The sequence below is a fragment of the Scyliorhinus canicula genome, chromosome 14 (genome assembly GCF_902713615.1).
Source record: "Scyliorhinus canicula chromosome 14, sScyCan1.1, whole genome shotgun sequence".
Lineage (NCBI taxonomy): Eukaryota > Metazoa > Chordata > Chondrichthyes > Carcharhiniformes > Scyliorhinidae > Scyliorhinus > Scyliorhinus canicula.
Genome location: NC_052159.1, coordinates 72,678,758 through 72,695,106, shown reverse-complemented (window position 1 = coordinate 72,695,106; position 16,349 = coordinate 72,678,758). Strand labels below are relative to the sequence as shown.

General features: G+C 48.7%; 1 protein-coding gene across 2 annotated transcripts in view; it reads left to right on the top strand.

Annotated features, from left to right (window-relative positions):
• LOC119977575 (interleukin-18 receptor 1-like) overlaps window positions 1-16,111 on the top strand; it is a 62,733-nt gene extending 46,622 nt beyond the window's left edge. For both annotated transcript variants that reach the window (XM_038818677.1, XM_038818676.1), the window contains exons 10-12: window positions 2,304-2,447; window positions 7,570-7,731; window positions 15,427-16,111. In XM_038818677.1, coding sequence (XP_038674605.1) covers window positions 2,304-2,447; window positions 7,570-7,731; window positions 15,427-15,761 — 641 coding nt within the window. In that variant the 3' untranslated portion in view covers window positions 15,762-16,111. The remainder of the gene's footprint in view (window positions 1-2,303; window positions 2,448-7,569; window positions 7,732-15,426) is intronic.
• The last annotated feature ends 238 nt before the right edge of the window (window positions 16,112-16,349 follow it).

The window sequence follows — 16,349 nt, the reverse complement described above, 5'->3', positions numbered from 1 at the left end:
CGTTGGCCCCGGGCATCCGTCGCCCCCCCCTCTCTGCACGCCGCTGCCCCCAAACCCCCCCCACGATGCCGCAACCCACCCCCCCATGCCGCAACCCCCCCCGATGCCGCAAACCCCCCCCGATGCCGCAAACCCACCCCCCGTGCGGCAACCCCCCCCATTTGCCGCAAACCCCCCCCGATGCCAGAAACCCACCCCCCCGATGCCGCAACCCCCCCCGATGCCGCAAACCCCCCCCCGATGCCGCAACCTACCCCCCCCGTGCCGCAACCCCCCCCATGCCGCAACCCCCCCGATGCCGCAACCCACCCCCCCGATGCCGCAACCCACCCCCCCCCGATGCCGCAAACCCACCCCCCCCCCGACACTGAACGGCGTCAACCATCATCAATGGTTGACGACGTTTTAAAGCAACTGTGATTTTCGCCGACGTGACCCGTGGCCACGTCGGCTGGACTTCGGCCCATCCGGGCCGGAGATTTGTGGACACTAAAAAAAAATGAAATCCCGCCGGCGCCAGCTGTTTTCAGAGGCTGCCGGCGGGATTTGCACAACGCTGGTTTTTGGCTGGTGGGAGATTTAAAAACCCTGCGGGAGCGGAAATAACGCCGCTGCCCGCCGATTCTCCGACCCTGCGTGGGGTCGGAGAATCCCGCCCATGGCGAGTACTGTTCACTGGTGAAGGGAAAATTCAAACAAAATTTTCTCTTCTATTCAATCGCTGCTCTGTGTCTATGGATGCTAGTGAGGATAGAGTTAACTTGTCTGCGATGGACTCCACTTTTGATTAGCCTGCCCTTTGCTCGCTGTTTACGCTTATATGAGGATCAATTCCCCGTTCCTGTTCATCTGAACTAATTCAAGCAAGCATGATATTGGAAAAGAAAGGCCGGTCTCCATTCTTTTATGGACGGCATTTTTCTATTTAAGTGAGTTAAAGTGCATGTGTCCATTTTCTGCATGAGCTTCATTAATGTAATATATATATATCAATGGACAAGACGAATTTGACCAACTTAACATTTCAGGAATTGACCGTTTGTTAGGACTGGAGGGTATTGCAGATGCACAACATTTAAAAGGAACAGAAACAGAGGAAAGGGGAAGTGGATAATACATAAACCCACACAGGAAAATAATTTGAATGACATGTAAAGTGCATTAACGGAATTAATTGAGATACTTAAATGGCAGAGATCTAAAACTCATTGGAACTTAGAATGAGAGCAGAACTTATATATAAGAGTCTGTGGAAGCTGAGAAGATGTTTCACCTCATGGGGGAATTTAGAACTAGAAGGGCACAATTCCAAAATCAGGGATCTCCCATTTAAGATGCAGTTTAAGAGGAATTTCCTCCTCCAAATGGTCAATACATTTTTGTGATTCTCTTCCCCATAGAGCAGTGGAGTTCGGGTCACTGAACTTATTCACGGTTGAAGTAGGCAGATTTTAATCTACAAGGGAATCAGGGTGGAGACAGTCAGGTAAGTAGAGTTAAGGCTCCAACAGATCATCGATGATCTTATTGACGGATCAGACTCAGAGAGGCTGAAATGGCCTATTCCAGCTCCTATGTCTTACGTTCGTAGGTGTTGTAGAGGTTTGGGAAAATAGAAAGAAAAATTTAAGAAATAAAAGGCATTGACAAGACATTTTTACCATTTAGCCATCACCTGTTTTCCACCTAAGAATTTTAAAGTTCATTATACTTTTCATGGGCGGAACCATGGGGCAGTGAGTCAAGTCCCTGAGGTCCCAGGTTCGATCCCGGCTCTGGGTCACTGAAGTTTGTACATTCCCCCACGTGTTTGCAGGGGTCTCACTCCCACATCCCAAAAGATGTGCAGGCTAGGTTGATTGGCTACTCTAAATTGCCCTTAAAAAAAAATTGGGTGCACTAAATTTAAAAAAAATATTTCCTTCGCATTTCTGTGTTTGTGTGTTTTCCCTTTCCTCTTCCACTGCTCCTTTTTCAATGCAGTTTATCAGTGTCATCTTCCAGTTCTAAGGAAAGGTTCACATTGGAAACATTCACTTGTCTGTTCTTTTTCCACAAATGCTGCCTCATCTGTTGAATATTTCCTGAATTTTCTATTCTTGTTGCAGATTTCTGCTCACTTCATTTGTATAAACAAAATATGTAAATTATACAATGTCCCCACAACCAATACTGTTGAAACCTGATCACACAAGTGATGTTTACCCAGTAGCAGCAGAATCCATGGTGTCCTTGGGTAATAAAGGCTGCAATGTCAGATTGATATTCTGGATTAGTGGTAACAATTAATTTCCTTTTCACAGGCACGAGTGAAACCGGCCCAACAATCCTGCTACTAATCATAGCAGTAGCAATTATCATCATTGTATCAGTTACATATGTTAAGTTCAAGATTTACTTTGCCCTTTGCTTCAGGGACTTCACTTCCAGGGATGAAACTCTAGAAGGTAAGGTTCTAAAAATAAATGCATAGGGAGATTGTATATTGATTTAATAACAAACAGTCCACAAATAACAGGAGTCTGCACGTCCTCCCCGTGTGTGCGTGGGTTTCCTCCGGGTGCTCCGGTTTCCTCCCACAGTCCAAAGATGTGCGGGTTAGGTGGATTGGCCATGCTAATTGCCCGTAGTGTAAGGTTAATGGGGGGATTGTTGGGTTACAGGTATACGGGTTATGTGGGTTTAAGTAGGGTGATCATTGCTCGGCACAACACTGAGGGCCGAAGGGCCTGTTCTGTGCTGTACTGTTCTATCTATCTATCTAACAGACAGGACTAGGATGGATAGGAGTATCAGATAGTGCTAGGATTACCTATTTCAGACATGCTAGGATCACCTGTGTCAGACAGTGCTAGGATTACCTGTTTCAGACATGCTAGGATTACCTGTATCAGACAGTGCTGATCACCTGTATCAGACAGTGCTAGGATTACCTGTATCAGACAGTGCTCGGATCACCTGTATCAGACAGTGCTAGGATCACCTGTATCAGACAGTGCTAGGATCACCTGTATCAGACAGTGCTAGGATCACCTGTATCAAACAGTGCAAGGATTACCTGTTTCAGACAGTGCTCGGATCATCTGTATCAGACAGTGCTAGGATCACCTGTATCAGACAGTGCCAGGATCACCTGTATCAGACAGTGCTCAGATCACCTGTATCAGACAGTACCCAGATCACCTGTATCAGACAGTGCCAGGATCACCTGTATCAGACAGTGCTCGGATCACCTGTATCGACAGTGCCAGGATCACCTGTATCAGACAGTGCTAGGATCACCTGTATCAGACAGTGCCAGGATCACCTGTATCAGACAGTGCCCGGATCACCTGTATCAGACAGTGCTAGGATTACCTGTATCAGACAGTGCCAGGATCACCTGTATCAGACAGTGCTCGGATCACCTGTATCAGACAGTGCCAGGATCACCTGTATCAGACAGTGCCAGGATCACCTGTGTCAGACAGTGCCAGGATCACCTGTGTCAGACAGTGCCAGGATCACCTGTGTCAGACAGTGCCAGGATCACCTGTATCAGACAGTGCTAGGATTACCTGTATCAGACAGTGCTAGGATCACCTGTATCAGACAGTGCCAGGATCACCTGTATCAGACAGTGCTAGGATCACCTGTATCAGACAGTGCCAGGATCACCTGTATCAGACAGTGCTAGGATAACCTGTATCAGACAGTGCTCGGATCACCTGTATCAGACAGTGCCAGGATCACCTGTATCAGACAGTGCCAGGATCACCTGTATCAGACAGTGCTCGGATCACCTGTATCAGACAGTGCTAGGATTACCTGTATCAGACAGTGCCAGGATCACCTGTGTCAGACAGTGCCCGGATCACCTGTATCAGGACAGTGCTAGGATTACCTGTATCAGACAGTGCTAGGATCACCTGTATCAGATAGTGCTAGGATCCCTGTATCAGACAGTGCTAGGATTACCTGTATCAGACAGTGCCAGGATAACCTGTATCAGACAGTGCTCGGATCACCTGTATCAGACCAGTGCCAGGATCACCTGTATAGACAGTGCTCGGATCACCTGTATCAGACAGTGCCAGGATCACCTGTATCAGACAGTGCTAGGATAACCTGTATCAGCCAGTGCTAGATCACCTTATCAGACAGTGCTAGGATTACCTGTATCAGACAGTGCCAGGATCACCTGTGTCAGACAGTGCCCGGATCACCTGTATCAGACAGTGCCAGGATCACCTGTGTCAGACAGTGCCCGGATCACCTGTATCAGACAGTGCCCGGATCACCTGTATCAGACAGTGCCAGGATCACCTGTGTCAGACAGTGCTCGGATCACCTGTATCAGACAGTGCCCGGATCACCTGTATCAGACAGTGCCAGGATCACCTGGATCAGACAGTGCCAGGATCACCTGTATCAGACAGTGCCAGGATCACCTGTATCAGACAGTGCCAGGATCACCTGTATCAGACAGGACTAGGATCACCTGTATCAGACAGTGCCAGGATCACCTGTATCAGACAGTGCCCGGATCACCTGTATCAGACAGTGCCAGGATCACCAGTATCAGACAGTGCCAGGATCACCTGTATCAGACAGGACTAGGATCACCTGTATCAGACAGTGCCAGGATCACCTGTATCAGACAGTGCCAGGATCACCTGTATCAGACAGTGCCAGGATCACCTGTAACAGACAGTGCCAGGATCACCTGTATCAGACAGTGCTAGGATCACCTGTATCAGACAGTGCTCGGATCACCTGTATCAGGCAGTGCCAGGATCACCTGTATCAGACAGTGCCAGGATCACCTGTATCAGACAGTGCTCGGATCACCTGTATCAGACAGTGCCAGGATCACCTGTATCAGACAGTGCCAGGATCACCTGTATCAGACAGTGCCAGGATCACCTGGATCAGACAGCGCTAGGATTACCTGTTTCAGACAGTGCCAGGATCACCTGTATCAGACAGCGCTAGGATCACCTGTATCAGACAGTGCCAGGATCACCTGTATCAGACAGCGCTAGGATTACCTGTTTCACACAGTGCCAGGATCACCTGTATCAGACAGCGCTAGGATCACCTGTATCAGACAGTGCCAGGATCATCTGTATCAGGACAGTGCCAGGATTACCTGTACAGACAGTGCTAGGATCACCTGTATCAGACAGTGCTAGGATCACCTGTATCAGAGAGTGCTAGGATTACCTGGATCAGACAGTGCCCGGATCACCTGTATCAGACAGTGCCAGGATCACCTGTATCGGACAGTGTCCAGGATCACCTGTATCGAAAGTGCCAGGATCACCTGTATAGACTTGCTAGGATAACCTGTATCAGACAGTGCCCGGAATCACCTGTATCAGACGTGCCAGGATCACCTGTATCAGACAGTGCAGGATCACCTGTATCAGACAAGTGCCAGGATCACTGTATCAGACAGTGCTAGGATCACCTGTATCAGACAGTGCCCGGATCACCTGTATCAGACAGTGCCAGGATCACCTGTATCAGACAGTGCTAGGATCACCGTATCAGACAGTGCCAGGATCCCTGTATCAGGACAGTGCCCGGATCACCTGTATCAGACAGTGCTAGGATCACCTGTATCAGACAGTGCCAGGATCTCTGTATCCGGACAGTGCCAGGATCATCCTGATCAGACCAGTGCAGGATCACTTGTAATCAGACAGTGCCAGGATCACTGTATCAGACAGTGCCAGGATCATCTGTATCAGACAGTGCTAGGATCACTTGTATCAGACAGTGCTAGGATCATCTGTATCAGACAGTGCCAGGATCATCTGTATCAGACAGTGCCAGGATCACCTGTATCAGACAGTGCTAGGATCACTTGTATCAGACAGTGCCAGGATCACCTGTATCAGACAGTGCTAGGATCACTTGTATCAGACAGTGCCAGGATCACCTGTATCAGACAGTGCTAGGATCACTTGTATCAGACAGTGCCAGGATCACCTGTATCAGACAGTGCTAGGATTACCTGTATCAGACAGTGCTAGGATCACTTGTATCAGACAGTGCCAGGATCACCTGTATCAGACAGTGCTAGGATCACTTGTATCAGACAGTGCCAGGATCACCTGTATCAGACAGTGCTAGGATCACTTGTATCAGACAGTGCTAGGATCACTTGTATCAGACAGTGCCAGGATCACCTGTTTCAGACAGTACTAGAATCTCTCCGCCCAAGTCTCCAAACGATCTAAATCCTGCTGTATCCTCTGACAGTCCTCATCGCTATCTGCAATGCCACCAACCTTTGTGTCGTCTGCAAACTTACTAATCAGACCAGTTACATTTCCTCCAAATCATTTATATATACTACGAACAGCAAAGGTCCCAGCACTGATCCCATGCAGAACACCACTAGTCACAGCCCTCCAATTAGAAAAGCACCCTTTCATTGCTACTTTCTGCCTTCTATGACCTTGCCAGTTCTGTATCCACCTTGCCAGCTCACCCCTGATCCCGTGTGACTTCACATTTGATGTGTTCCTGGCGGCAAAACTGATTCTCCGCCCAATTGCCTTTCCAAATTTCGACGTAGGCTGACAGAGAATCCCATCCCATATTCTGGAATTAACCCCGTGTTGCGTTTGCACATTCTCCCCGTGTCTGTGGGGTCTCACCCCCACAACCCTAACAAATGTGCTGAGTCGGTGAATTGGCCAAGCCAAATTGCCCTTAATTGGAACAAAAAAGATTGTGTACTCTGAATTTTAAAAAAAACAAAGTTTTGAATGTGATCTAGGGTACATTTCCAGTATATTGTGCCATTATTTCACACTGATAATAACCCCCAGGTGAACTATAATATACATAATCAACAATAGTACAGTAAACTATAACTTGCTTCACAGCATTTATTTTAATCTTAGTTTGCATCTGTACAGTAGTCCAACAGACACACGAATATTTATGTGGAGTACTCAAAGTTTAAACCTTCTGCCGTAGATTCTCCCATGTTGGCTAAGGAATGGAAAGCCGGTAGTCCTGGTTTGATCTCCAATCCATTTTGGGGCCAGGCCTCAGAGGGGGACATGTTCAGTTTGGTCTTGTGGAGCCTGGAGAAGCACTCCTACTCCTTCTGGTCATACAAAGATGAAGATAAAATTATCCATGGCATCGCCAGCATCTTGGCAACAAGCACATCCAACCCATTTCAAAGCAAGAATGGCGGCAGTTTGTATGTCATAGTATTTTAAATGACTTGGCCACATTACTCAGTATTGCCAAGCAGTAGGCCTGAGGGATCAGTACCATGGCAACAGGCAATGGGTAAAAATAGGTATAGCTTTGTCCATTGTTTTGGAGTTGCTACTGCTACGGCCTATTTACATTGGGCAGCAGGCCTAAAATACTGGCTCAGCAACACTAAGCATCATGCATTCACACTCTCGCAACTAAAATCTTCTATCCAGTGCTACACATCTATTATAAAGAAGAAACAATTAAGTTTTATCTTGTGTGTGTCCCCCCCCCCTCCCCCCCCCCCCCCCCCGCCTGACTATACTGATTAATGCTGATGCTTCGGACTTAATCTTTCAGACAATAAGGAATATGACGCCTATGTGTTGCTTCTTAAAAGTAATGAAACTCTTCTCAGTGCTAAGGAAGAAACATTTGCGTTGGAACTATTGCCTGAAATTCTGGAACAAAAATTTGGTTACCGACTGTGCATTTTTGAACGTGATGTTCTTCCAGGAGGAGGTAGGATGGTTTTATTCTCTTCTATTTATTCATGGTAATTAATGAATATGTTCATGTAATGAAATATATTTATTAGAATTTCCTGTATTGCAAATCACCTACACCTCCCCAATCAATTTCACATAGCTGAGTGGGCGGGTGCCTGACCCGGAAGCACATGAAAACGCAGGAGATGTCAGGCACGCATCCCGACATCATCATGGCCTTGCGCAATATTTTGGTCATTGGGCACACAGGACAGTCAGAATCATATCCGCCGACAATTAAGAAGATGATTCAACCCATTCAGGGGATGATTGAAAGCAATTTTACGCGACCCGTCTGCTTTTATGGTTGGTAGATGGGCCAATGGCTATGTGGCCTTTATGGTTAGCTGCAATCTTGATGGCAGGGTGGGATGAAATATCATAAAATAACATTTTAAAATATGCCTGTGGAACTGAGGTTTGTGCTTGAAAGTACTGCCCAGACAGTCTTTCCACCATCTTTCCATCATAATTTATTTTCTACAAGTCTGCAGCTCCCTAAGACAGCTCTGCATCGGCTGTCCCCCTGAAGGAGCACATTAGAAGTGCCAGCCCGCACCCTCCCTTTTCTGTGCACCCGCCTTCTTCCCTGCCCAGCAGTGCTGAGCCTTTTCCAGGGTGTGTTTCATGCTGGCTGCGGTTCAATTCCCGTACCAGCCTTCCCACACAAGCGCCGGAATGTGGCGACTAGGGGCTTTTCACAGTAACTTCATTTGAAACCTACTTGTGACGTAAGCGATTTTCATTTTCATTTTCCTTTCATATGACGCCTATGTGTTGCTTCTTACATCCAACGTGAAATTGCATTCTGGGGCCGACCATGGCCAGAAAATGCCTTTTGTGTCAGTTTCTGGGTCCACCGAGTGCATGGACCTGAGGACAAAATATTCAGGCCCTATCTTCAAGGACTAGTTCAATCCCCCACCTTGGCTATTTTCTTAAACAAAAATAAACTGTTCACAATTTTAGCATTCATATTTAGATGGTTCAGTTGATATGGCCTCCATGGCCTCTTATCTCTCCATAGCCAGGGTAGCAATATATCCCAAAGCTGACAAACCTGTTAGAGCTATTGAGGATGTACCTAGCAGAGTAGATAAGGGGGAGCCAGTCAATGTTTTGGATTTTCAGAAGACTTTCGATAAGATACCACACAAGAGGTTAGTAAACAATATTAGATCACATGCAATTGGGACAACATACTGGCATGGATTGATAATTGGGTAACTGGCAGAAAACAGAAGGAGGAATAAACAGGTCACTCTCAGGTGGGCAGGCTGTGGGAAGATCCTTTGAGATATCTGTGTTAATCATATTCAAGATCGAGAATCCCCTATTTTAATAGTATCAGTGGATACTATTTGCCAGTTGGGCAGAGAAATGGCAGATGGAGTTCAATCCAGGCAAATGCGAGGTGATGCATTTTGGAAGATCCAATTCAAGAGCAGACTGTACAGTCAATGGAAGAGTCCTGGGAAAATTGATGTACAGAGAGATCTGGGAGTTTCAGGTCCATTGTACCCTGAAGGTGGCAACGCAGGTCGATAGAGTGGTCAAGAAGGCATACAGCAGGGGAGGGGGGGGATCACCCATCAAAGGTGGGAGAGCAAATGGGGACAGGAATGGGGGAGAGAGGGGCAATGGAGGGGTACACAGGGGTATCCCCGAAAGGGATAGAGCGGGGGGGGGGGGGCACCCGGGGGGCGAGAGACCAGGGAGGGGAAACGCAGGGACGAAGGGACAAAAGAGGCCAGTAAGGGAATAGGGCCACAAAGTGCCACAGACAAGGGCTCGAAACAGGGAACTGCTGCAAGCACCCACCCAGTACGGTCTGTGGGTGAAGGGGCCCCCCGGAGTGCAGGGGACTACCCGCGTGGCGGACACAAAGTGGACGGCCATGGCGGGTGTCCCCGGGACAAGGGGGAACCCCGGAGCGCAGGGACCCGACCGCATGGGGAGAGCAGTGATAGTGGACATCCTGGACGGGGCCCCCTAACAATAGGAAACCCCAGAGGGCAGGGGCGCGTCCACCGGACAAATATGGTTAACCCCACAGGAGCAAGGGGGCAGAAGCCCCCCACCAGAATAGTCACCTGGACGTAAGGGGACCTTAACGGCCCAGTGAAGAGATCTAGAGTCCTCACCCACCTTAGAAACATGAGGGCCGACATAGTCTTCCTCCAAGAGACGCACTTGAGGGAGCGGGACCAACTGCGGGTAAGAAAGGGCTGGGTGGGACAAACCTATCATTCCTGTTATGGGGCAAGGGCCAGGGGGTGGCGATCCTGATTGGCAAGAGGACAATGTTTAGGGCGACAAAGACGGTTACGGACCCAGGGGGACGGTATGTCATGGTCAGCGGGGCCCTGGATGGGGCGCCGGTAGTTCTAGTTAACGTGTACGCGCCCAACTGGGACGACACGAGCTTCATCCAAAAGACCATGGCAGAAATCCCGGACATAGCGACGCACCGACTAATCATGGGGGGGACTTCAACTGTGTACAGGACCCAACGACGGACAGATCAAACCCCAGAACGGGAAAACCTCAAACATGGCAAGGGAACTCAGCCACTATATGGAGCAGATGGGAGCAGTAGACCCCTGGAGATTCGCCCACCCGGGGGAGAAAGAATTCTCTTTCTTCTCCCCAGTACACAACGTGTACACCAGAATTGACTTCTTGTGGTGGGGAAAACGGTGCTTCCAGAGATAGACAAGGTGGAATACTCCGCAATTGTGATATCAGACCACGCTCCACACTACATGGATGTGCGGCTAGAGACGGGAAGGGCCCAGCGCCCCAAATGGAGGTTGGACGGTGCCTTACTAGCTGACAAGGCCTTCAGCGAAAGGATAGCGCAGGCCATAGCGGAGTACACTGAGATCAACCAAAACGGGGAGGTCTCACCCTCCACGTTCTGGGAAGCGCTTAAGGCCGTACTAAGAGGGAAATCATAGCCTACAAAGCGCAAAGAGATAGGGAGGAAAGGGTGGCTTAGGCAGAAGCTGGTCGACTCCATACTGGAGGTAGACCATAAATACTCCGAGGCCCCGACTGTAGAACTCCTGGCGGAGAGAAAAAGAATTACAAAGGAACTTTGACCTGCTCTCCACCAGGAAAGCAGTACACCAACTCCGCCAGGCACGCGGGGCCCTATACGAACACGGAGACAAAGCCAGCCGCCTGTTGGCCCACCAGCTGAGGAAAGCAGGCAGCCAGCAGAGAAATCGCGCAAATCAGAGATACCAGAGGCACGTTGGAAACAGAACCAGAGAAGATTAACAAAACCTTCAAGGCCTTCTACCAAGAGCTGTACACCTCAGAGCCCCCAACGGGGAAGGCTGGGATGAACCGGTTTCTTGACGGACTGAACATACCAGTTGTGGGAGAGGGCAGAAACGGGATCTGGAAGCACCACTAGCACTGGGAGAGATCATGGAAGCATTAGCTCCATGCAGGCGGGGAAGGCGCCGGGACCGGACGGTATTCCCGGCGGACTTCTACAAAAAATTTGCGACAGCGCTGGCCCCGCACATGCGGGAGATGTTCACAGACTCGCTAGCTAGGGGCACGTTGCCACCCACGTTAGCACAGGCCTCAATCTCGCTGATACCTAAGAAAGACAAAGACCCAACGGAATGTGGGTCATACAGACCCATATCTCTGCTGAATGCAGACGCCAAAATACTGGCCAAATCCTAGCCAAAAGGCTAGAAGACTGTGTACCTGAGGTGGTCACAGAGGACAGACGGGCTTTGTCAAAGGTAGACAGCTGACCGCGAACATCAGGCGCCCTGCTGAACGTGATAATGACCCCCTCCGGGGAGAGAACACAAGAGGTGATCGTCTCCCTGGACGCAGAAAAGGCCTTCGACAGAGTCGAATGGAAATACCTCATAGAGGTACTGGAGCGGTTCGGGCTTGGAACAGGGTTCACCGCTTGGGTAAGCTCCTGTACAACGCTCCCATGGCGAGTGTACAGACCAACAATACCAACTCCAATACTTTCCAGCTGCACAGGGGCACCAGACAAGGATGCCCACTGTCCCCGCTGCTGTTCGCACTAGCAATCGAACCGCTAGCAATCGCGCTCAGGGCAGCAAAAAATTGGAGGGGGATCCGAAGGGGAGGTAGAGAGCACAGAGTCTCACTCTATGCGGATGATCTGCTCCTCTATATCTCGGACCCACAAAGCAAGCATGGACGGAATCATCGCGCTCCTGAAAGGTTTGGAGCCTTCTCGGGCTACAAACTCAACATGAGCAAAGTGAGATCTTCCCATTACACCCGCAAGGGGGGGGGGGGGCAGCACTAAAGGGGCTGCCGTTCAAACAAGCCCGACATAAATTCCGCTACCCTGGGGATCCAAATAGCCCATGACTGGAAAGGGATCCACAAATGGAACCTCACCAGCCTGACGGAGGAAGTTAAAAGGACCTGCAAAGATGGAACACACTCCCGCTCTCCCTCGCGGGGAGAGTTCAGACGATCAAATGAACGTACTGCCCAGGTTCCTCTTCCTGTTTAGATCCATCCGATCTACATCCCAAGGCTTTTTCAAAGCGCTGGACAAACTCACATGGCGTTCGTATGGGGGGGTAAAAATGCTAGGATCCCAAAGAAGGTCTTACAAAAAAAACAAAAACCAGGGGAGGGTTAGCCCTCCCGAATCTACAATTCTACCACTGGGCAGCAACAGCCGAGCGAGTAAGGGGATGGATCCAGGAGCCAGAAGCTGAGTGGGTGCGTGCGGAGGAGGCCTCTGCATGGGAACCTCCCTCCGGGCCCCTCGCCACGGCAGCACTCCCATCCCCACCCAAAAAACACTCCAGCAGCCCAGTTGGTGACAGCCACCCTCCAATCCTGGAACCAACTGCGGGCAGCAACTTGGCCTGACCAAAATGTCGAACAGGGCTCCCATCTGCAACAACCATAGGTTCAAACCAGCACTGACCGACGCCACCTTCAAAAGGTGGAGGCAGGACGGGGGGACACTGACAGTCAGGGACCTATACACGGACGACAGGATCGCAACACTGGACGAACTGACAGAGAAATTTCAGCTAGCTGGGGGGACGAGCTACGGTACCTGCAGCTCAAAACTTCCTACGAAAGGAGACAAGGACGTACCCACAACCGCCACGACAGACACTACTGGAAGACCTACTGGACGCAAGTATCCTAGAGAAAGGGAACTGTAGTGACATGTATGACCGACTGGTAATAGGGACGACACCGTACTGACGCAACAAGGAGGAAATGGGAGGACGACCTGGGGATGGAGATCGGTGGGGACTCTGAGCGAAGCACTGCATAGGGTCAACTCCACCTCCACGTGCGCAAGGCTCAGCCTGACGCAACTAAAAGGTGGTACATAGAGCCCACTTAACAAGAACCCGTATGAGTAGGTTCTTCCGGAGGTGGAAGACAGATGTGAACGTGCCAAAGAGGCCCGGGCCAACCACGCCCACATGGTTCTGGTCCTGCCCCAGCTCGTGAGTACTGGACAGCCTTCTTCGAGGTAATTCCAAAGTGGTGGGAGTGAGGGTGGAGCCATGCCGATAGTTGGCGGTCTTCGGGGTTTTCAGAACAGCCAGATCTATTCCTGGGAGGAGGGCGGATGCCCTTGCCTTTGCCTCCCTGATCGCCCGCCGTAGAATCCTGTTTGGCTGGCGGTCGCAGCACCGCCCAGAGCTGCGGACTGGCTGTCCGACCTCTCGGAATCTCTCCAATGGAGAAAAGCAAATTGCCAGCCGAGGGTTCGGACGACGGCTTTCCACAGACGTGGGAGCCATTCATAGCAACTTTCCGGGACCTATTTGTGGCCAATGTACAAGAGGAAGAATAGTCGGGGAAGGTAGCGGGAGGGGGGGGGGGGCTACAGGGTTCGTTACGGGGGTTCGATGGCTAGCTAAGGCCCAAAACCAAGCTAAATAAACATTTTGAGGGGGGGAGGGGGGGGGGGACGCAGTTACTACTACGAAGATGCCTTACCTGTAAATATGTGTGTTAATTTTTGCGTGTTTGTTTTTGTTTGTTTTTTTTTCTCTCTCCTAACAATTTGTAATTTGTTCAATATAAAATACGAAAACTGAATAAAACATTTATAAAAAAAAAGAAGGCATACAGCATGCTTGCCTTCATTGGACGGGGTATTGTGTTCAAGAGTCAGCAGGTCATGTTACAGTTGTATATGACTTTGGTTAGGCCACATTTGGAATACTGCATGCAGTTCTGGTCACCACCTTACCAGAAGGATGTGGATGCTTTAGAGAGGGTGCAGAGGAGGTTCACCAGGATGTTGCCTGGTATGGAGGGTGCTAGCTATGAAGAAAGGTTGAGTAGATTAGGATTGTTTTCGTTGGAAAGACGGAGGTTGAGGGGGGACCTGATTGAGGTCTACAAAATTATGAGAGTTATTTATGACAGGTTAGCAACAAGCTTTTCCCAAGACTGGGGGTGTTACAAGGGGTCACGATTTCAAGGTGAGAGGGGGAATGTTTAAGGGAGATATGCGTGGGAAGTTTTTCATGCAGAGGGTGGTGGGTGCCTGGAACGCTTTGCCAGCGGAGGTGGTAGAGGCGGGCATGATAGCATCATTTAAGATGCATCACGACAGATATGTGAACGGGCAGGGAACAGAGGGAAGTAGATCCTTGGAAAATAGGCGACAGGTTTAGATAAAGGATCTGGATCGGCGCAGGCTGGGAGGGCCGAAGGGCCTGTTCCTGCGCTGTAATTTTCTTTGTTCTTTGTTCTTTGATGTTGAACTATGTCGCCTGTCCTTCACTTTTGCTGAGTCACAATCCTGGAACTGTAACCCTAAAAGAACTGTGGTGGTACTGACACCAGAGGGATTGTAGTGGTTCAAAAAGGCAGTTCAGCACCACCTCTTCAAGGGCAATTAAGAGTGGACAATTAAAATATCGGCTTTGCCAGTGTAATGACTTTGACCAGGCCTTTGAGATTGGCCAATTGGAATACAAGTTCCCTGATTAGTGGGCCAACCACAGAATTTCTTTGTATTGTGGTAGTCACCACTGATGTATATATTGTATATAGAGGATGTTGATATCGGTGCTTTACGGTAAGGCCCCTGTACTACAGATACGGGGGTAGATCCCTGCCTGCTGGCTCCGCCCAGTAGGTGGTGTATAAATATGTGTGCTCCCCGTCCAGCAGCCATTTCATCAGCTGCTGTAGGAGGCCGCACATCTCAGTGTAATAAAGCCTCGATTACATCCTACTCTCGTCTTGCGTAATTGATAGTGCATCATGTATATCACAGGGAATGCCAGATCCTCTGCACTTCCACTGTAGCCAGCAAGCTGAATGCACTTGCTTGTACTGCTGTTGGTTTTGTTAATAAAAGGAATTCTGGTGAAGGGATGAAATCATATGTTTAAGTCTGTGAGTGTGTCTTCAGATGCCGGGGCCCCAAAATGCTAGAATTCCCTCCATAAACCTCTCGTCTTTTTTCCTCTTTTAAATCGCTCCTCAAGCTTTTGCCTATCTGCCCAAATATTGCATTATGTAGCTCAGTGGCACATTGTGCTTCATACACCTCCTGGTAAGCTGTTTGGAACATTTTATTACATTAAAGGCTCCATTAAACAAATGTTTTTGTTGCTTTTTTTTTACATCATTTGTTCATTTTGTTTTTCAGCTTCTGCAAATGACATATTGTCCTACATTAACAAATGCAGAAGATTAATTATAGTACTATGTGCTGAAAGCATGGCAGATGATAGTTCCATGTACGAACTGATGACAGGTCTCCATCAAGCTTTGGTTGAGAGGTTAATAAAGCCAATACTTATTGAATATAATCCAGTCAGAGACATTACAATTTTGCCACAGTCACTTCAGCTTATTTTGAGATCAAACAGGAGAGTGAAGTGGAGAAGTGCATCTCTATCACAAAATTCATACTTTTGGAAAAAGATGAGATACCTTATGCCGGCAAAGCACATTAAGGCATCTGAATATTGCCAAAATTGAAGAACAATTCCTTGACAGCAGAATCTAATGACCCATAATTATAGATGGGAGCTCATGTGTGCCTCATTGTGTCTGTGACCATTGAAGGTATATCATCAATGTCAGTAACAAACTTGAAGATTCGGGAAAATACCCTGAAAGGAAACCATGGAGGCGACTGACTAATGTGAGAATCAACCTACGTATGAATGTAAAAAAAATGAGAATTTAAAGATGGAACAAGAATTTGTAATTTGGCGCATGCTGTCCTTCCCACAGATTTCTGTACAATTTCCACTATCATGATCTCTACGCACTTAATTTGATCTCTTCAGATTAACCAGCATGAAGAAAAAACACGTCCAAAAAAAGAATATCAAACGTCCATTTTCTGAACGCTTGATATGTTCACAAAAGTATCCCAAGGCATTTCACACAGAATCGATAACATTGGGCAGTTACTGTTGATTTTTGTGTAAACAAAGCACCATTTTGCCCACCACAACTTCCCACCAGCAGCAATGAGACAAACAACTAGTTAATTTGTTTCTTGTGGCAGTTGAAGGAGGGATGTTAGAATCATAGAATTCCTACAATGCAGAAGGAAGC